This window comes from Chelonia mydas, chromosome 1, assembly GCF_015237465.2.
Source record: "Chelonia mydas isolate rCheMyd1 chromosome 1, rCheMyd1.pri.v2, whole genome shotgun sequence".
Taxonomy (NCBI): domain Eukaryota; kingdom Metazoa; phylum Chordata; order Testudines; family Cheloniidae; genus Chelonia; species Chelonia mydas.
In genome coordinates, this window is record NC_057849.1 from 282,022,169 (window position 1) to 282,045,043 (window position 22,875).

At 39.4% G+C, this 22,875-nt stretch overlaps 1 protein-coding gene across 2 annotated transcripts in view; it reads right to left on the reverse strand.

Moving 5' to 3' along the window:
* Nucleotides 1-22,875, reverse strand: part of LGR5 (leucine rich repeat containing G protein-coupled receptor 5) — a 126,725-nt gene that overhangs the window by 45,880 nt on the left and 57,970 nt on the right. For both annotated transcript variants that reach the window (XM_007054800.4, XM_043547829.1), the window contains exons 3-4: nucleotides 4,895-4,966; nucleotides 2,917-2,988 (exon numbers count right to left, since the gene is read on the reverse strand). In XM_007054800.4, coding sequence (XP_007054862.3) covers nucleotides 2,917-2,988; nucleotides 4,895-4,966 — 144 coding nt within the window. The remainder of the gene's footprint in view (nucleotides 1-2,916; nucleotides 2,989-4,894; nucleotides 4,967-22,875) is intronic.

Here is a 22,875-nt window from a genome sequence, read left to right on the forward strand (position 1 = left end):
ACAGGACTCTGCCTCATGGAGCAGTACTTTTTCCAGCAAAGTAAGTCATAATCAGGTAAAGAATGAATTCATACAGCATGCAAGTAATGTGCACTGTACATTTTTAACCACCTCACTAAATAAAAATCTATGGTAACGGAAAGATAAAGTGCCACCACCAGCAGGAAAGAAGATCTGCAGAAGGCAAATGAGGCAATTCAGAGTTTAAACAGCAACAAACCGCCAGAAGTTGGATGAAAGCATGGAAGAAATTGTTGCTTGATTCTCCAATATAGTCATTCAATTTTGGGGATTAAAACATATCCATACGCCAGAGGATGGAGAAAAGCCTGTCCTATAATGTATATTTTTATGCATAAATAAAACAATTGCTATTAAACTAGTGCTATGAGTGAGTAGGGAAAAGTTGTAGCTTTTTGTATTAATAAAATGAATGTAGCATTGTCACATGATAAGCTATGCATCCTTTAAGGCAGCAATAGAATTAGCTTGGCTACCCACCTCTAAACATAATAATATTTTTAGGGTTAAAAAAAAAAGGATGAGAGAGTTAGCACCAACATTCAGCAGTTCACAACTACTCTAGCCTAAGGACTGGGTTAATGAGGCTCACACAAATCATGCCAGACTATAAAGTTAAACATAAATAAATACTAAACCTGGCTATCCTAAAGAAAACTTTGCTTTGGTAAAAGGTTTCTAAGAGCTTTTAACCTTTTAATTACTCTTTTGATAGAACTTCTGTTATTTCAAGGGTTTCAGAAAGTAATTCCTATTGTAAATCAGAAACCAAAGTAAGAGTCACCTTCTGAACAGAAAATTACCACACTGTATGAAACAAGAAACTGAATCTCTGCACAGCTTTATCTGACAGGCACAACCCAGTTGGAACAAACAAAAGAATCATGGTTTTCTTTTCCTCAAAGAGTTCACTTTTGCCAATGATCTTCTTTCAGCTGATAGTAGCTTTTCTGTACAAGCCCTTATCACTCCATCTTCTGTCTGCTACACAGCTGTTTAAAGTTCCTACTGGCCTCTGTCATTCTTTTTTTATTTTAATTCTGTCACCAAATACCAGTCTTTTACACAGACCACATAACCCTATGATTTTCTTCTTCAGCTTCTTCTTCCCCACCTCAGGGAAAGAGATTCTCAACAAAGAATGAGAGATACTGTCGTTTTATTTAGAAACCGTGCTGAAAATTTCAGTTTCTCTCAAAGCAACAAAAAACCCCTTGTTTGCCTGCCTTGTCATGTTTTAGCCCAGAATACCTATAGAATAATGAGATTTAGCAAGATATTTTTTATGTTTAGAAGGGGGAAAATTTAATGTAGTCATTAGACCAGAGTTTTCTCATGACTTTTATGAAGATCAAAAGAAAGAAGAATAACCTTAAAAGCATATGTTTGAGATATTTTATGCTGTCTCTGGTCAATAAAGAAAAAGGTCACTGAAGGAGGTAACAATTATTAGATAACCAATTCTTAAGATTGCTTTACACTAGCATCTGTAATAAACTTTTTGAAAACACAGAATCCAAATGTTGTCCAAGACAGACATAAAAATGCATGGGCAATAATACTGCCCAGCATTATGTATATATAATTGAAAGTCAGAGAGATGTCATTTTATGTTGGAAATCATTAAAAAAAAATCAGTTTTTTAAATTTTTTGTCTGAATTTAGTGTATGCAAAAGATATTGAGTTAACTACACTGGAGGCTTCTCTTTATACACAGAACAGGGCTATAGCATAACCTGAGACAGTTGAAGTTTTTCCACAATACCCCCTCTCAATATATCTCAACTCTGACCTAAGCCAGTCTATAGCATAGTCTATATGTCCTCTGAGTCCTCATCCTTTCTGCAGACTCCCAGTGAGGTTGCTAATTAGTGCAAACTGTGGTAATGGTTTTTGTGATACTAAATATTTGAATTTTTCTAGTGCTTCCACACAAAGGACCTCAAAAATGTACAAAGATTAATTATGCTTCCAACACCATGGTGAAGAGGATGGGCTTTACACCAGTTTTTCAGATGGGAAAAACTGAAGCACCAAGAAGCTGCAGTCTTGAGTTTTCACATGTCCCCAGACGTAAGGCACCTAAGATGTTGAGTGCCCAGCTCTGGCTATCTTGATGTCTTAAGTTCAGCACCCAAAATTAGTCAATGCTTTTGAAACTTTAGACTTCAGTTTCTTGTCCAGGTCACAATGGATGTTTGTTTCTAATCTGGAAATAGAATCTTTATCTACTGACCCCCACTCCTGTGTTACCCCCAAGACTATCCTTTCTTACTTGTCTACTGGGAACTACCGTAAGACGACTCATAGCACTTCACACAAGCCACTAAACAGCCAGCTAATGGTAACTTTTGGTCTTTGGACCTGGGCATTAGTTCTGATAAAATGGAGGCTCAGAGACAAGGCTAATATGGTACAGCCAAGTCATATAAGTGTGGGGACCTGTTTGCCTCGTGTAATTCAAGCATATTACACAAAAGGGAATTAAAGATGAATTAACAGTGTTTTCAGTGTTGTAAAACAAAAATTAATTACAATGTCATTTAGAGATTTAAAAAATATATTAAAGGTGTTCTTCAGGAAACCTTAATTATGAGAAATATCAGCAGTGTTCAAGAAAGCAATTTCTATTTCCAATTTTCCTTGACCGAACAGTAAGTATCACAGTGCAGTGAATCTTTGCTCAGACTTTGAACCAGCTTAAAGTACTGTAAAGCAATTGTCACATGAAGTCACTTCTGATGTTTAACTGAAGACTATAGTATTGTAGTTAAATGAATTCAAAGGGAGTTGGGAAGAAACAGTTGACCAAATATACTATTTGATAACAACATTATCTTATAAATTAGTTACATTAACAACATAATATAGTGTAGTATATCAAGTATACTTACAGAGACTGAAGACTGCGCAAATTCTGGAGTGCTTCAGTGGGAACCTGCTCTAACTGATTATTCTGCAGCATTCTACATTAAAATCCAGAAACAATGTAAGAAAAGAAAATGTTTTTACTTTACAGACTTTAGGCCAAAATTTTGCTCTCTTACATCCATGAAACTCCAGGAATGGGACTGTATGGGTATTATGGGGAGCAGATTTTGACTTTAACAAATTAAGATATAATCTACAGAGATATCTAAAAATTACTAAACCACCTTTAAAACTCACAATTTGCATTCTTTCATTAGTGGATTTGTATTCTCAAGGTGAGCAAATACCTACAGCATGAACTAGCTGTATTAATAGTAGCATGCTAGCTAAGGGATGGATTTTCAAAAGCATCTGAGGCAGTTCAGAGAACAAAGTCCCCCTGGCTTTCAATGCGACTTGTGCTCCTAACTCTTTTCAGGTGCTTATGAACCTGGCTCCCCCTCAGAAACTCCCTTCTCGTTTCTTACTCGGGCACTATTTCAAAGGCAATGGACCACCTCCTGAGAGTCGTACTCAAGAAAATGGCTATTACAGCTAATTGGAATTTTTCTCAGTAAAGACTTTAAAATTTGACCCATGTAGAGTTTTGTCTGAGTAAAGATTATAGAATTTGGCTTGGTGAGATTAGTTTTTTTTCAAGTCTACAGAGGAAGTTGCTCCTTGTTGCACAAAAAAAGGCAATGACTCGAAAAACAATCCCTTCTATATCTGTCATGCTCTTGTGCTGCCTTCTTTGCAGGGGCTGAGATGCGCTTTTCATTTCTTTTGAATTTGATGAAACATTTGGGGCGAGGGCAGGAACAGATGACTTCCAGAAAAACCCAAGAAGTGCCAAAGCCAGAGGTCCAGTCCTGCGTAAACCTCCACTGTGCAAAAGGGCTTTGCCTGAGTAAAAATGGAGGATTCTATTGTGCTGTTCAGACCCAGCCAATCAATAAGGGAAAGTACGTAGGGGAGTGTAACCAGCTCTCCTCTATGTCCAGCCAGAAGACGAGCTGGTCATTGGGTAGTATTTGGCCCTGCTCCTTCTCAGTCCCCATTAGAGGAGGTATTTCTGACAGTAGCAATATCCCTTGGTAGCCCCAGAGCTCCCTGAGCCAAAGACTGCCATTGTGTCAACTCCTGAGTGGACAGGGGCGAGAGAGTCCTTGTTACCTTCTTCCAGTACCCATCTTCCAGTGGCTGGGCATAATCTTGAAGTGAATAGGATCTCTGGATTGGGCTGATACTGAATAGGTGTTTGGCATTTCATTGAAAAAGGGGAAAATTTTGACATCCTTACCGAGGCAAAACTTCCCCTGAAGTTGAGTTAAGTAAATAGAGTGGGATTTGGCCCATAATCCTATTTTTTACAACTTTTATTATGTGCAGTATTATACTTCTCAAATGCACAAGTTTTTAATCAAAAATAAACACAAAAAAGGCAGAGAATATCCTTTAACTGTTTTTTTTATAACCCGAGCTTATCCTGAACTGATTACACCCATGAGGATACAAGATTTAGATATGAACGTAGAGCTGTATTTAAATTATGCCTCATTGACAGTAATTAATCTATCCAGTTTGCCCCTCAAAAAGCTAAAAGAAAAATTATCCTCAGTTTTACCCAACCATTAAAAATGCCTCTGAAGCTTTTAGACTTGAATTCAGAACTTTTGTGGACAGTTAAAGAAACTATTAACTGGAACAATTTTTGTCTTTTATATTGCACAGTGTCATTTAGTTGATGAGCAAGCTGTTTTAGAACCATTTGTGTTTAGGACATTTTCCATATGATAAAGCAAAGATATACAAATGGTAATATGTATCTTCATTCCATCTAAATCGCTCACAATGAACTGATCAAAATATGCAATTTACTTGATCAAATCTTTACGTTAATTAGTTCCCTGGAGCATTTAGGAAATCAGAAATATATCAAACAACACACAGTTTACTTACAGCACTTTAAGACTGAAAAGGCCGGCAAATGCTCCCTTGGGAATGTATGTCAAGCCATTTCCTGCAAGACGTCTGCAGGGTTTAAAAAAAAAAAAAAAGGTAAATACATTTCTCTTCATGTGGAATTAATTTGCTCGTTAAAAAGCAACATGAGTATGTTTGAACCACTGATGCCAAAGGCAGTTGTTTAGGAGCCTTGTTTTGTCATCATTAATATACTGTTAAAAAAAATTCTGTAACTGTGTAGTCAACTTACTGGCAGCTGTGCTGCAGAGACAAATGCACTTTCACTATAAATCAAGTTTATGGTTTACAATGCACATCTAATTGTTCATACTGTTCTTTTTAAAGAGTAAGCAATATCTAATACTAAAATATAATAGACTGACTACCAGTGGTATTATGGAACATTCTGGCTCACATTTTTACAACTGTGCATGCATAATGTGTGCTCATTTTAATGCAATTGTGCACACAATCACAGTACATGCACAGATTAATGACCATGGCTCATTTACCATGACTGCACATGAAGTAATGGGACATGCATCTTTTCCCCAGGCACACATTTATAAAAATCATTTTTATAGCACCTTCCCTTTTTGAGGGGACTGGGGGGGCTGATGTCTTACAAACTTAAATAAATAAACATCACAAATGCATTTGTGAGGTCTTCTATTTTTCCAAAAGGAGATACATTCTTCAGAAAGTGTGTAGAATAAAGAAATCCCATATTTGATGTGAAATAATGGATCTATCGTTCATATATGGCCCCCTGCAATATGGTATTTGAGTATCTCATAATTTTTGAAGTATTTATCCCCACAACATCCCTGAGAGGTAAAAAGTACAGATGGGCAATTGAGCCTTAAGACAGGCTAAGTATCTTGTCCAGTATCACACACTTGAGTTTGTGGGGGTGCAGGCATTTGAACACAGCTCTTCAAAGACTCAAGCTAGAGCTCTAACCCACTGGACCACCCTTCCTCTCAACAGAGCAGGTAAAAGAGAACACTGTAACAAGGACTTAACCAATGTTGCAATATAAGTCAGTACCAAAGACTCCCATCCAAACAGGCTCTCCTGAGGTTCATACTTTCTGCGTGAAGTGAAATATTCCCTGTGGTAAAGGTTTAAGTGGAAAACCACACCTGTTTAACAGCTCCTGAATAAAGATTCCAACTGTTCAGAGGAGGGAGGGGACTGTGAAAGATGGACCATGCCTATTTCATTGGAACACTATGCACCTTTACAGTTGCATTTCAGTAGGTAGTACTTATTTTTCCAATTTCAGACCCTCATTAGACCTTTTGGTGCCGAATTGTACATTTAGTGTCTTGTACTATTTTGAAGTGCAGTAGCTTAAAATCATTTTTTGAAACAAACAAACAAAAAAGTTTAGGATGATAACTCTATTAATATACATTCTGTGCCTATCTGGAGGAAATTAAGGGTGAGTTTAGTTGCTTTTTGGAACATATTTGAGTTGATTATAATTGGCCCAAGATTTTCTCGGTCAAAGTGTTTTTTTGCAGAATTCTCTCTAGGAGAAAATGTACCAGAGTAATTTGTCATTTTTCATACAAAGATTTCATGGCCAGCAGGATGAATATTTTAGTCTAATCTGACTTCTTATGCCAAAGAACTTTACCTTCTGCATCAGGACCATGACTTTTAGAAAAAACATCTAGCCCTGACTTAAAAACAGCAAGGGAGAAAGAATCTACCATATCCCTAGGTAATTTTTTTCAATGATTAATTATCCGCACTATTAAAAATGTGTACCTGTTTCTAGTCTGAATTTGTCTAACTTCAGCTTCCAACCACTACATCACATTATACTTTTGTTCTTCTAGATCAGTGGTAGGCAACCTGTAGCCCGCACACAGCACGTGAGGGTAATCTACTGGCGGGCCGCGAGACAGTTTGTTTACATTGACTGTCCGCAGGCACGGCTGCCCGCAGCTCCCACTGGCCGCGATTCGCTGTTCGCCACCCCTGCGCCACTTCCCGCAGCTCCCATTGGCGGGAATACGGCCACTGGGAGCTGCGTGCGGCCGTGCCTGCGGACAGTCAATGTAAACAAACTGTCTCATGGTCCACCAGCAGATTACCCTGACAAGCCGGGTGCAGCCCGTGGGGCACAGGTTGCCCACCACTGTTCTAGATTAAAGAGCCCTCACGATCAGAAATAGCTTCCTCATAAAGGTCCTTGTAAACCCTGATCAAGTCACCTCTTAACCTTCTCTTGATAAATTAAATAGATTGGGCTTCTTTAGGCTCTCACTGTACAGCAGGTTTTCCAAACCTCAAATAATTTTTGTAGCCCTCTTCTGAACCATTTCCAGTTTGTCAACTTCCTTTCTGAAGTGTGGACACCAGAAGTGGACTCAGGATTGTATTAATGATCTCACTAATGCTGTATACAGATATAATACCACTTCCCTATTCCACCCCTGCTTCTGCAGCCAAGGATCACATTCATCCTATTCGCTACCACATCAGACGGGGAGCTCATGTTCAACTGGTTATCTACTATGACCCCTAAATATTTTTCAAAGTCACTGCTTTCCAGAGGAGGTACAGTCCTTCCTCTTATAATTGTGGTCTACATTCTATGTTCCTAAATGTATATCCTTGCATTTGGCGGTGTTAAAATACATGTTTGTTCAAATGAGTACACCTTTCCAAGCAATCCAGGTCAGTTTGCATAATTGTCCCCATCATTATTTACCATTTCACTAATTTTTGTGTCTTTTGCAAACTTTACCAGCAATTATTTTATATTTTCTTCCAGATTATTGTTACAGACATAGAAAAACATTGGGCTAAGAACAGATCCCTCCAGGATCCCACTAGAAAGATCCTCCATTGCATGAGGATTCCCCATTTAGAATCACTTTTTGAGATCTATCAGTTAACCAATTTTAATCCATTTGATATGGGATACATTGATTAAGTATAGTGCTAATTTTTAATCAGAATGTCACGTGGGACCAATAGAAGTGTTAAGTATATTATGTCAACACGGTTACTTTTATCAAGCAAACCTGTGATCACAGCAGAAATACAATATCAAGGTTGCTGGACAATACTTATTTTTCATAAAAAGATGTTGAGTAGAATTAATTATATTACCATCTTCTAATTTTTTACTGATTGTGTCTATACCAGCCTTTCCATGATTTTGCCAGGGATTGATGTCAGGCTAACCGACCTACAGTTTCCCAGGTCATCCCATTTATCCTTTTTAAATACTGGCAAAACATTAGCTTTTTTCCAGTCCTCTGGAACTTTCCCAATGTTCCAAGATTTGTTTAAAATCAACAATACTGGTTTAGCAAGATCCTTGGCCAATTCTTTTAACACTCTTGTGTGAAAATTATCTGGTCAGTTCTGTAGGGCATGCTGCAAATTTGGTTGCTCTATTCTTGACAGGTTTTTTAATGCTGTCATGTGCTTTTCCACTTGCTATTTCCATCCTACCCCAATCTGGGCACTAAAGGGAAATCAATTCTTTTGTTGATATCACCGGTAGCTAATCTGTAGGATATTGGGTTTATTCTTCTCTCAGATGTCGTTCATGTGGTCTATGTTTAAATTTGTACGGTTGTATGGTTTTTGAAAGATGCATGCATATTTTGCAATTTTAAATAACATATGACTGCATTTGCACACTTATGATATGTTTTCTCAGACAGTCCACAATGAATTTCCATGTGTAGTTAGAATTTTTGTATGTTGTATGTATGAAGCCAGTGAGTGTATTGTTTCTGGGGTTTTGTTTCCCATTACATTAAGTCATTCAAGGGAAGCTTTACTTCAGTTGGACTTTGGATGGACTTTGATTAATGATCTGAAACTGAATGGGTAAATCATAGAATCATAGACTTTAAGGTCAGAAGGGACCATTATGATTGTCTAGCCCGACCTCCTGCACAACGCAGACCACAGAATCTCACCCCCACACTCTTGTAACAAACCCCTAACCTATATCTGAGCTACTGAAGTTCTCAAATCGTGGTTTAAAGACTTTAAATACCTCCCTCCCCTACAGAGCTGAGGATGGATGGATTGTCTACCTCCATGGTGGTGCATTTAGTTAATGATTTCTGAAAGGGGGAATGAGTTTGTTTATAGTCCTTACATAACCAAATATCTGGCCTCCATTGTTTGTATGTTTTAAATTTAAATTTCAGAAAAGTTGAATTTTGTTTTAGTTCCCACAGTTCCATGATTTGTTGTTTCAGAAATATTACACTAAACAAAAAGAAGACTGAAATATATGACTTCTCCATAATAAAAAGGCAATTAAAAGGCAAGAAGTTACTGCATTTATTTATTTTTGGAGGCTATTGGTTTAGAATTGGTTTAGAATTTCAGAATCTTACAAATAAAGAACCAGTACTACAATAACTTACACCTCTGTGGCATAATTTTACTCACATGACTAGTCTCACACATCTCAATGGGGCTACTCACATAAGTAACCTTCTGCACATGTGTACCTGTAATCTTCTGCTTAAGTAACCTTCTGCTTAAATTTTTGTAGAAGTATGGGTTGAGCTTGTACACTCCGTATATGTCTACAGTGCAATCCCAGGTCGAAATGCCCACACTAGCATGGCAAAATATAGCAGTGTAGATGTGGTGGCAGGGGCTTCATTGCAGGTTGTACAAGCACACTGGGGATCTACTTGTATTGCTGGAACTTGTGTGTTGACTGTGCACTGCTATTTTTAGTCATGCTAGTGCAGGTATGTCTATCCAAGCTGCAGTCACACCTCAGATTGCAGTGTATATATACCCTAAAATGCTGATTTAAAAAAAAAAATTCCGTAGAAAACACTAACCTGATAGAAATGTACATTCCTGCAATTCTGTACTGTTTCAATACAGTTCTGCAAAACTAGCAATCTCCGCTCAGGAAAGGAGTTACAGTGGAATAGGTCAGATAACAGCAGGTGAGGTTTAAGGTCTATTGTCAGAGCTAGATAAAAAGATTTGTTTGGTATCTGCTTGGACTATTCCTTGTACATTTATCCTTTTGTACACTTTACTCTTTCTGCAGGGACACAGCCATGGGAGATGGTGGTTACTGATGCTGGAGTGAGAACATTCCAGGTTCTGAAAAGTGGGTCTTTTGCTTTTGTTTAATTGGTAAAACATCGTTGGAAACTTCAGTAAACAAACAGAAACTTCTGCAGTTTTATTCCTGTCTGTCACAGATGATTGATGCTACCACTTTATTAAAAGCAAACAAAATTCAGTGTAATTACGCTACTATTGCCAATATTTTGGCATAAAGTGGGGCCCTTTTATAGTTGAAGAATTTTGGTCTCCCAGCACGAAAACTTGCAGCATTCTGAGCAACCTTATGTCCACTCCTAGCAGATTGCAGCTTCTAGTAAAAACAGCTCCTCTTCACTCTCCACTGTGAACGCTGCAGCAGGACCATCCCAGGTCCTCATAACTTCCTGCTGGGAGTAGTAGAAGCGAGGTCAAAAGACAGCAAGCCATCCCTTTATGGGGATTGTGGCAGATTTTCTTCTCTTCTCAGGTAAGGCCCAGCCCTGCAAAATTTTGAGCCCTTTTGAGAAGTGCTGAGGATCCTCAACTCCCTTTAGAGACAATGGAAGTGGAGGATGCTCATCACCTCTTGGAAGAGCTCAGCACCATGCAGGACCAAGCCTTTGGAGCAGAAGAAGAAGGGAAGGCTTTGTAAAGGAGCATTTACCCAACACTAATCTGATAGATGATAACTGTGCATTTTGATAGGATTAGCATAGTGGAATCTTCTTGTATTGGAATGAACAAAGAGGTTCTGAAGGTGCTGAAATCACTAGGAGTTAAGGGCACATAGCATTTTGCTGGAGGAGCTCAACACACTGCAGGATCAAGCATTGTAGAAACTGTCACTATTAAAGGAGTGAAAGTCCACTGAAATGCAAGGAAGTAATTCTGGACTTTCAACTTGCCTCAGTGAAAGTGGAGGTCATTATAATCCTGTTGTGTTATTATTTGGCTGTTAAAATATAAGAGCAACAGACAGACTGGATGTGTCTGTTCAGAGAAATGCCAGTGCATGTTCTTTTGTACAGACCAGGCTCCAGCTATTTTCATGAAAGATTTCCAATAGCTTGCTTTGTACTGTATTTATTCACTCCAGATTGTATTTGCATACGCCATATTGCAACATACTGCAGTATGCAAGCATGTTTGCTACTTGCAATCCTTCTTTGGCTGTCCAAATATAGTAGGGGATGGCTATAAATTGTGTTCCTTGAACTACTAGCACTGCCTTTAGCTCTTTCCGTCCCTGAATTTTAAATTCCATCTGCTAACTGATTTACTGACATCATCCAGGGGATAAGAGAGTAGGGAAGAACATGTGCCAAGGCTAGCGCGATCATGGAATAGGCCATATTTTTCTTTAAAAAAATGAAGAAGATGAACAGGTTACCAGAATTAATGTCTCCACCGAATCAGTTTTGAAAGCTATCCATTTTCTCTTAAGAAGGGTGGTTTGACTCCTTTAATGCTAGATTACATACTGTAACTAATGCAATCTCCCAGATTGGTAACTGAGAGGAAATAGTAGAGAAGAACCTTAAGGCTATGGCAAAAAGATTTTTGGTTCTGTAAGCAAAAAAGTATTAAGGGCCCTGATTCGGCAAGGTATTTAAACATGAACCTAACTTTAAGCATCGGAGCTGTCTCATGGATATCAGGTACTGGCATGCCTAAGTATCTTGCTGCATAAGGCCTAAAACATTAACAGTTATTCTAATTAATGGTAATGCCTTGCTGTACACAAATATAAAATCTACAAAACTTTACTAAATCATTGATAATCAGCATATTGGTCTGTGTCTCTGGTGTTTGGGACCGGAGGTAATGGAGAGTGTCTAGGTAATTCAGTTTTGTTGTTTTAACATTATTTGCAAGCTTCTGATCCCCCTGTCCATCTATCAAAATTGTTTAGACTACTTAATAAAGGTTCAGAGTGAAATTCTGGCCCCACTGAATTCAGTGAAAAAACTCCAATTGACTTCAATAGGGCAGGATTTTATTTTCCTTATTTAAATCAATCAATTAATTCTCTCTTCTATTGATACCAACGCTGAAACATTTATATTCTCTTGTAGTACAAAACAGATGTTACAGTGGGTCTGGGGGAAAAAAGTGTAAATATTAGGTATTACAGCAAACTTGAGATTTCTAATTTGTTTTCTAAAATGACTGATTCTAGATGTAAAAAAAAATTGTTCATGCTTCAGGCAGAATTTGCTGATCTTGTTTTTTCTGCTTCTGTCTTGTTTCCTGCCAACCTTAGGGTAATTAATCACCAAAGGCATTATATTTCTCTTTTTAACTATTGATGATGCAAAACCTTTTCTTGCTTCTCAAAATAAGAAAGACAGCTTTGTCAATATGGATAACCGGTCTGATATTGATCCGACAGACTATTAGATTGAGACAGCTGCCTGTAATTTAATATCTATTTAATGATTATTCCTAGGCCAATCTCAGTAACAATATTTAATGTGTGAGATTAAAACCATATGGCTGATATTTTCTCTAAATTTGCTTTCCTTCAAGAAGTTTTTGAAGACTTATCTTTCTAGACAAAAAGTTATGAACTGTTGATAATGATTATTTCATTTTGTTTTTTTATTTATTTAATTTTTATTTCATTTTGTCTCATTATGAATTAATCACATAATTATTATGAAGTGATAGATAACATAAGAAAGGACAGTAACGTGGTCTGAAATTCTATGTCATCAAGAAGCTGATTTACACTGAGCTCCTGGAACCTAATGTTTAAAACATGCTCCTTCCTTGCAAAAAAAAAAAAAAAAAGAAAAGAAAAAAAAGAAAAAGGGGGGGTGGGGCAAGAGTTAGTTGTGTTGCACACATATTCATAGCTACTCTGTTCTTTACTCCACTTACATTTGAGTTGAAAATTCAAATACAGCATGTTTCACTGTGGCTTAAGGCCCCAAAATGGCTTTTAAAATACACGTGCCAAATTCAAAGCTAGTGTAATTGGAGAAGGTCCATTGACTTCAAGCAGTAGGGATGGGAGGAATATGTGATCAGAATACTATACCATCTTTGATCTTGATCTGGCCTTGATCATTGATGTCTGCCGGTTAAGGAACTGGCTCAAAATGTACTATTACTCCCTCCTTCTACAGAGGGGAGGGAATTTCTCTGCACCTGCATTGATAAGACCACTGAAGATAATGGTCTCATGTTTTGCTAAGCTGACCAAGGCCAGTACTGAGGACAAACTCTGTTTTGCTTTTAACACTATAGAGCCCTGCTCTTTTCAGATGGTTCTAACTCTGGAACTCTGCTAGAACAGAAGCCATGTAGCTTCCTCCAAAGCAGACAGCAACACCAATTGTGAGGAGTACCTGAGTACTCTCAAGTAAACATCATAATTCTTTCTACCCCAGGCTCTAAACTCATCTTCTACTCATCTCGCACAGACCTAGGAAACAAGAGATTCAAGTTTACTTTTATATTTGGACAGTATTATTACTAAACCCCCAGGCCAGCCAATAATCTCAGAATTGCTGGAACTTCTTATTCTAAGTTTAACATTTCCATGAAACTGGAACAATAAATGCTAAATCAGATTGATCCAAATCCTGAGTTCTGGTTCTTATTTGTTGGGCTAGCCCCACAAAGTGTACTTCAGATTTCTGAGCACCTATGGTTTTCATCCCTGGTGGCAGTATCACCAGTAAGGGAATAATGTATAATGTTAACAGTAGTATAAGTACATTGAAATGTGGTGTACTGTTATGAAGATAATTGGACAGAAAAGCGGGGCAATTGTTTTTGTCATTTCTGTGCTATGCGCTAAACATGGAGACTGTGTAGGGCCAAGATTCTGGTGCTTTGTAGTTGCTATTGCACACTGGTGAGTGGCAAAATGAAGCCACAGTGAGGGCATATAAGAGATGTTACCACTGGCGCTGCCTCCAGCAGGAATGATGTGTATGCACTTGTGTTCTGAAGTTCAAAAAAACCCCAAGCTTGTGAAATGACTCTTTTTGGATGCCTTTTGAAAAATTTCCAGGCTTGTGAATGTGTGAGATGTAAACATTACTTTGGCTGAATTAATAGATAATTGTTTGACAACTATAAGAACGTGGAAAATTGCACTATTTAAGTATAAAAAATATTCACCTGCCACTGTGCATCCTAATCAGACAATAATTCTGCCGTCCACATACTATATAAACTCCCACTGACATAGAAGGAAGTTAGATCTGTGAACACACTGCAGTACTGGGTCCAGGGCTGGCCCACAACATTTTGGCACCTGACGTGGGGAGCTCAAATGACGCCCCCATTCCTCTCGCTTGGGCCAAAACTTTGAAAGGTCTCAATTCTGCCTTCTTCCTGTTCTACTCCTCTCATGGTACTGCTCTGCTACTTACCCCAATAATGGAGAACTAATAACTTAAAATGCCTTGTTCAAAAATTTTAAGTAACACTTAACTTTCAAATGTCTGAACAGCACATGTAACTTTTCTTGTCTGCATAGGAAACACTGGCATTTTTATCTGTTTGAATAACCAAAGTGGTGCTTTCCGTGCCTTCTTGGTTGCAAAGGTTTGAACTGCTTCCTGAAGGTCCACAGTCTGGGCCAGCTCATGCTCTATTGAGACGGTTGCAATACAATACATTTCATCTGATCTCCGTACCCCTTCCTTACAGGATATCTGCACTAGACACCCAACTCATGATTACATAATGAGGTGCAACCTCATAGCCTAACTCTTCTTTCATATTCGTGTTAACTAAGCCACAACCTGCTGTGGGGAAGGCAACTCCCACCCCCCCTTTTTGGCCATTCTGGTGGTGGGGGGAAAAAATTGCTTTCTAGCCCCCTGAGAAAGGAGAAATTAGCATAATGCCGACAGCAGAGCATGTCATAACTTGGTATTTAACTATGTCCATGGGGGGCAGGGTGGGTGTTCGTTTACCTGGACCAGGTAGAACAAGGCTTTTCCTGCACCTGCATGGGCCTAAATAGTCTCCCTTCTCTTCTGGTCACTTGGGGGAAGGGGGGGGGCAGAGTACAGGGATGGGTCAGTGTTTCTCTCTGGTGTCTAGGCCTTAAAGGGGCCACACCCCTTTTCCTAAAAGCCAGACAATGTATCTCACCTCTTAAAGTACAGTGAGGTCATGATCTCTGTTGGTTGCAACATCTAAAAAGCCTTCCTTGTGGCTAATTATAGCCTCTATCTGTTAGTTGCTATTGCAATCCACTTCTTTGAGACAATTTCTAGGTAACTGAAGCTGTTAAAAAAATCACATGTTCTAGATATTAGTACTAACCAGATACCCGAAGTATGACCAATAGTAAAAACTTCTACAGCCATATAAATAAGAAAACAAAGAAAGAAGAAGTGGGACTGCTAAACACTGAGGATGGAGTGGAGGTCAAGGATAATCTAGGCATGGCCCAATTTCTAAACAAATACTTTGCCTCAGTCTTCAATAAGCTAAAGAGGATCTTAGAAATAATGGTAGCAAGACAAATGGGAATGAGGATATGGAGGTAGATATTACCATATCTGAGGTAGAAGCCAAACTCGAACAGCTTAATGGGACTAAATCGGGGGGCCTAGATAATCTTCATCCAAGAATATTAAAGGAATTGGCACATGAAATTGCAAGCCCATTAGCAAGAATTTTTAATGAATCTGTAAATTCAGGGGTTGTACTGCATGATTAGAGAATTGCTAACATAGTTCCTATTTTTAAGAAAGGAAAAAAAAGTGATCCACGCAACTACAGGCCTGTTAGTTTGACATCTGTAGCATGCAAGGTCTTGGAAAAAACTTTGAAGGAGAAAGTAGTTAAGGCCATTGAGGTCAATGCTAAATGGGACAAAATACAACATGGTTTTACAAAAGGTAGATCGTGCCAAATCAACTTGAGTTCCTTCTTTGAGAAAGTAACAGATTTTTTAGACAAAGGAAACGCAGTGGATCTAATTTACCTAGATTTCAGTAAGGCGTTTGATACCGTGCCACATGGGGAATTGTTAGTTAAATTGGAAAAGATGGGGATCAATAAGAAAATTGAAAGGTGGATAAGGAATTGGTTAACAGGGAGACTACAGCGGGTCCTACTGAAGGGTGAACTGTCAGACTGGAGGGAGGTTACCAGTGGAGTTCCTCAAGGATCAGTTTTGGGACCAATCTTATTTAATCTTTTTATTACTGACCTCGGCACAAAAAGTGGGAGTGTGCTAATAAAGTTTGCGGATGATACAAAGCTGGGAGGTATTGCCAATTTAGAGAAGGACCGGGAAATCATACAGGAAGATTTGGATGACCTTGTAAACTGGAGTAATAGTAATAGGATGAAATTTAATAGTGAGAAGCGTAAGGTCATGCATTTAGGGATTAATAACAAGAATTTTAGTTATAAGCTGGGGACGCATCAATTAGAAGTAACGGAGGAGGAGAAGGACCTTGGAGTATTGGTTGATCATAGGATGACTATGAGCCACCAATGTGATGTGGCCATGAAAAAAGCTAATGCGGTCTTGGGATGCATCAGGCGAGGTATTTCCAGTAGAGATAAGGAGGTTTTAGTACTGTTATACAAGGCACTGGTGAGACCTCACCTGGAATACGGTGTGCAGTTCTGGTCTCCCATGTTTAAGAAGGATGAATTCAAACTGGAACAGGTACAGAGAAGGGCTACTAGGATGATCCGAGGAATGGAAAACTTGTCTTATGAAAGGAGACTCAAGGAGCTTGGCTTGTTTAGCCTAACTAAGAGAAGGTTGAGGGGAGATATGATTGCTCTCTATAAATATATCAGAGGGATAAATACCAGGGAGGGAGAGGAATTATTTAAGCTCAGTAGCAATGTGGACACAAGAACAGATGGATATAAACTGGTCATTGGGAAGTTTAGACTTGAAATTAGATGAAGGTTTCTAACCATCAGAGGAGTGAAGTGTTGGAATAGCCTTCCAAGGGAAGCAGTGGGGGCAAAAGACCTAACTGGCTTTAAGATTAAACTCGATACATTTATGGAGGAGATGGTATGATGGGATAACATGATTTTGGCAATTAACTGATCTTTAAATATTTATGGTAAATAGGCCCAATGGCCTGTGATGGGACGTTAGATGGGGTGGGATCTGAGTTACTACAGAGAATTCTTTCCTGGGTATCTGGCTGGTGAATCTTGCTCATATGCTCAGGGTTTAGCTGATCACCATATTTGGGGTTGGGAAGGAATTTTCCTCCAGGGCAGATTGGAAGAGGCCCTGGAGGTTTTTCGCCTTCCTCTGTAGCATGGGGCACGGGTCACGTGCTGGAGGATTCTCTGCTCCTTGAAGTCTTTAAACCACGATTTGAGGACTTCAATAGCTCAGACATAGGTGAGAGCTTTTTCGCAGGAGTGGGTGGGTGAGATTCTGTGGCCTGCGTTGTGCAGGAGGTCGGACTAGATGATCATAATGGTCCCTTCTGACCTTGGTATCTATGACCCCCGCCAGTCCCTACTCAGCCGGGGTCGCCTCCTACCCGCATCCTCAGAGGAGTCCCTCCCGACTGGGGCAGAGGGGTGTGGGGGGAGAGGGGAAAAGCAGCAAATGACAGGGGGAAAGGAAGGAGTGAACGCGTGGTGGTAGGGAGGGTTGGGGGAAGAGGTGGGAAAGGAGTGGGGCGCATGGGGGGCTTCTGGCACTCCTGTTGGAGTGTCTGGTTTTTAAATATTACAAAGTTGGCAACCCTAGTTCTAGAAACAGTTTACAAGCTAATGTTTGAAATTACAGTTTTGCATATGGACAGGGAGAATATTGCTGCAGCATTAAAAAGTTGAAAAAAACCTGGAATTCCTGGGTGTTACCCTAAAACACCCAAATTATTACTTGCATCTCTCATTGTTTTCCTCTTTCTTACATTCTTGTTCTCTTTTCTTTAGTTATGCTACAGGTGCACAGCAGTACTAGAGTTAATTCTGTGGAATGCTATTTTAATTAACATTCCAACAACAGTGGCTTGTCAGTGTAGACTACTCCTGGAACAGTATGAGCCATTCTATTTTAGTCAAGCACTCGCTCCATTGTTTCTCTTTTTGTTCCCCGCCTTGTCATTGTCAATAGAATAGCCAAACGGGCAGTCCTGGAGGGTGCCAATCTGGCATGTCTATATGGAAGAATTTCTTTTTTATTGTTAAATTTTCGTGGTGTCATAGTGAAATATTTATATATTATATAAAATAAATAAATATTTATTTAGTGTGTGCATCTTCAGTGGCATGATGCAGTTCTTCTAGGCCACCGTTGAACCTAGTCAGCAGGCATTTCTCGACAATATGCGTCATCGTCTGTGTTGCGCCACAGCTGCACAAAGGGAGTCATGAAGGCCCCAGCGATACTGGTTTGCTGTGCAGAGACCTTGCCCGGTTTGGAACCGGTTCAACAGGGACCACTGGTGACAGGCCAGGTCAAAACCAGGAAGGCAGATTGTGGGGTCGGCGACGAGGGACTGGTTGGGGATCATAGCAGACTTCCATTCCTCTCAGAATGTTTCGGCCCTAACATCCTGGCGTGGCAGATGAGACCATAATGGGCGATGTGATGGCAAAAGTGCAGCTGGTGGTTTAAAAACGTCATTGTGCAGTGGCAGGCTTGGGTTGGCACATACTTTCTCCAGTAACTTGTCAGTGACAACCTCTCGTCTGATATGAGGAGGAGCAATGTTAGAACTGGAAGCCATGGGAGAGGAGTTGGACACAGGGTGCAGGAGAGGATACGGATGGTGGCATGTAACTGCATATCCATCTTACATCAGCTAATTTTACCATGTCCCAGTTTAAAGTGGCATCAAGCTCGTGAAATGTCCATGACAGTGGAAAATTACAACAATAGTAGGTTAGTTCTAGAATCATTAGGCCAGCTTGATAGATGATTTGAATTGGAGTTAATATTTGCTTTTGTAACTTTCATACTTATACTTCGATTGCTTGATGTGAATCTTCATCTTATAGTTCATTACGAATAATGACTAGCGCATTCATTTCTAGCGAGTCAGATTCAATGTATGCATAAAAACTACAAAAAAAGAAAATCTACCTCTATTTCTGCCAAATAGTCCACATTATTATTTGAGCCAATACCTCTCTACTACTTTTATTGAAGTATGGTTAATTTAAAAATGACTGTTGTGCTCTCCTGGGCAAGGACTTTTAGTGCCTCTTTGTCTGTATTAAAACAAGGTTGTGGAGACATTGCTCTACGTTGTCAACAAAGTCTGTCTTATGGAGTTTACGATGTGTCATTGGCTGTTTGCCTGCCTGGTGGCAGATATGTCTCATCAATAAACATTACAAATTAAACACAACAGTATATTCTAAACTGTTCACATCTTTCTATGTAGGGTTATTAAAAGTTAAATCAAATTCCCAGACTACAAGGAGTAGAACATGTGATCATACATGCAGTGTTACAACTGTATATGAGAGACAATAAGTTATTTGCAATGAAAATTACTGAGAAACATACAGGCTGATAGAAATTACTTATGCTGCTGTAAAGCAGGAGTAAGTCCATTGAAATCAGTGTTGTAAAAGCTGTAAAACTGACACATATGGTAGATCAGAACCAGAACTATATGGTTAGAGACCTGTAGACTATATTTGTTCATTTTTTCCTCTTTTTGCTTGGCATATTGATTGCAGTTTTGTTTGTTTGTTTTTTTAAAAACACACATGCCTTAAGTGTTTCTAAGTCTTCACATTTTCATATTGTGGGAAAGGTCTTTGGCATTTAGGGGCTTGTCCAAAGCTCACTGAAGTAAATGAAAAATAAACAGAGGTTACCTGCACTGTACTTTTATCTGCCGGGTAGTCCCAGACATCTAATAATAAAGTCCTTCTTTTGGTATAGCTGGACAATGACTGCCCTGCATTGAAAGCAGAGGAGCTGTTGTCCAGGCTTGCCGGAGGAAGGCAGTAGTGCTTTATGCCAGGGGGGAGGAGGACAAGGTCAGAAACTGGTGCAAAAAGATGGTGTTGGTCAGCTTTGCAGCACTGACTCAGCCCCTTGGAATTAAGGGCAGAAGGCTTAAAGGTGAAAGCTCTGGCTTTGGAAACCCCATTCTAGCAGCAGCAGGCAAGGTGGCATCCACTCTCTCTCCCCTTGAGGTGTGATTAGCAGGTGGGGTTTGAACCTGCTGTGGGCATTGTGCTAGTCACTCCGTTTTAGAGGGGCTAGGAAGGAATTTTTTCTCTCACCACCATATTGGCTTCAGTGGAGTGTTTTTTCCCCCCACCTTCCCCACAGTGGGTGTTAGGGAACACCTATTACAGTGAGCACAAAAGGTGTGGTAGGTTATATGTCACAACTTATTTGGGAAGTGTGGGGCAGATGTCTCCATAGGGAAGGCATCTAATGACCAGATAAGTGGTCTGGTAAAGGACTTAAAAAGGAGGTTCTGATTAAAGGAATGGAATGGTGTGGGGTTTGGGGTTCCTATGGTTGGAACAGCAGGGAGCCAACCCCCCTTTCTTGTAGCCCACTTTACCCCTCCTACAACGGACGGTGGATGCTAAGGTCCTGGCAATGGATTTGCTGCAGGAACCTGGATGGAAAAAGGGGGGGAGCGGATAAAAGCCTCCTGGGTAATTACAGAATAAACATGGGGTTACCTGCACTGTACACTTTTATCTGCCAGGTAGTCCGAGACATCTAATAATAAAGTTGTGGCCTGATTAAATCCATATCAAGTGTCTCCTGTCCTTCTTTCAGTATACCTGGACAATCATGCTTTCCAGTTACTTAAATACAAGTAATTCTCAGTAGTGCCCACAATGGGCTTGGTGCTCTAATAGCAAGGGAGGGAAGCAGCATGGTGTGGTACAGCAGGCCCTACGCTGGTAGTTAGGAGACCTGGGTTCTGTTCCTGGATCTGCCAGTAAGTTTTTTTTTCTTCTGAGAAGGATGTTAATAAATTGGAGAGAGTTCTCTGGAGAGCCATAAGAATGATTAAAGAGTTAGGAAACTTGCCTCATAATGATAGATTCAAGGAACTCAGTCTATTTAGTTTAACAAAGAGAAGGTTAAGGGGTGACTTGATTGCAGTCTATAAGTACCTACATGGAGAACAAATATTTAATAATGGGCTTTTCAATCTAGCAGAGAAAGTTATAACACAATCCAATGGCTGAAAGTTGAAGCTATACAAATTCAGACTGGAAATAAGGCGTACATTTCTAATGGTGAGTAATTAAACACTGGAACAATTTACTAAGGGTCATGGTGGGTTCTCCATCACTGACAATTTTAAAGTCAAGATTGGATATTTTTCTAAAAGATCTGCTCTTGGAATTATCTATGGGAAGTTCTATGGCCTGTGCTATGCAGGAGGTCAGAGTAGATGATCACAGTAGTCTCTTCTGGTCATGGAATCTATGAATTTATGAAAAATTAAGCATGTCTGTCCCTGCCCCAAAGAGTTTCTAATCCAGATTTTCAAAGGTATAAGGATCAGTTAGGTGCGCAACTCCCACTCAAAGTCAATGGGAATTGGGCATCTAACTCCCATTTACACCTTTGAAGATCTCTCCCCCAAAAGACAAAACAAATAGAATGAGAGAAGAGAGGAAAGGGGAACAATAAACAAGATGAACAAGTGGTGATTGGTCATGTCCTGATAATTTAGGGTGTAATTTTCTTTAACACAAAGGTCCCTTTGTACTACTTCGGCAGTGTGAAGGGGCCTTAAAGTAAATGAGAATCAGGGTCCACGTACGTTCCTGATTTTGTTTTGAATTTGTGTAATTTTGTATTTCATTACAATAAAATATATTTTTAAAGGCATTTGTGCCTGAAATCTTATGCTTTTCATTGTACATTGACTATCATGAAGAAAAAATGTCTCAAAGCACACAGAAGTCACACACTAAATTCTTCAATAACTGTGATAATACAGTGGGCAGCCTGAAAAACTTCTGAGATGATGGTAAGCCTCTTCAAGTTTTTTTTTTTTTTTTTTAAGTAATACAGGCTTCAATAAATTGCTTTGCACCTGCATGCAGGTTAGAATTAAATTTAAGATGCCTTTGTATTGTTATTTTGCAAATGGATGTTATTTGAAACTGTCTTACTCTGAAATCATTTTGGAAAAAAAAAAAGTAATAGAACATCCCTTGGGGTTTATTTCCCCCACCCCTCAGCCTGTTTTGCTAAAAGCACCTGCCTTAAGTTGTTGAATAATAGCAGTGTACTAAAAATCACTTGGACCTTTGCCTGTCTGCAGCCTACTTTGTTTAGGAAGAACAATTTTTTCAGTATATGAAAGGAAACTAGATATGTCTCATTCAACAGTGTTCTAACTAGTTCTGGCATCACTACACGCTTTCTTCCTTAGTCTTTATAGAGACATTCATTCAGTAAATAAAACAATTTCAGGCAGTATTTTGAAGTTTTGCTCACAATGTCCATATTTACATACAGTTGTCCATCTTATCCTTTTAAGACACCAGCCTAGGTAACGATGCACCAAAAAATTTCATTTTTTAGCCTAGCAACAGATATAACGTTCAGACCTTTCTTACATCTTAAGGTAATGTATTGCTACATTAATACTAAGAGACATTCTGGAACAAATTTTACCTCAGTTTACATCCTGTGCAACCCCACTGAGATCAGTAAGTGGGCCTCAGGCTACGTCTATGCTACAGGTTTGAGGTGTGATTCCCAGTTTGCATACACATATTTGTGGTAACTTGATAAGAGTGCGTGCAAATATAAATAGTAGCATAGTACCAGTAGCACGAGCAGCAATGGTACAGCTTAGCTGTGCCGAGTACATACCCAGGTAATTCGGGTGGGTTTGTGCTTGGTATGGCTAAGCTGTGCGGCTGCTGCCTGTGCTACTGTGGCTACACTACTATTTGTACTCACACTAGTTCTCATTGATTCG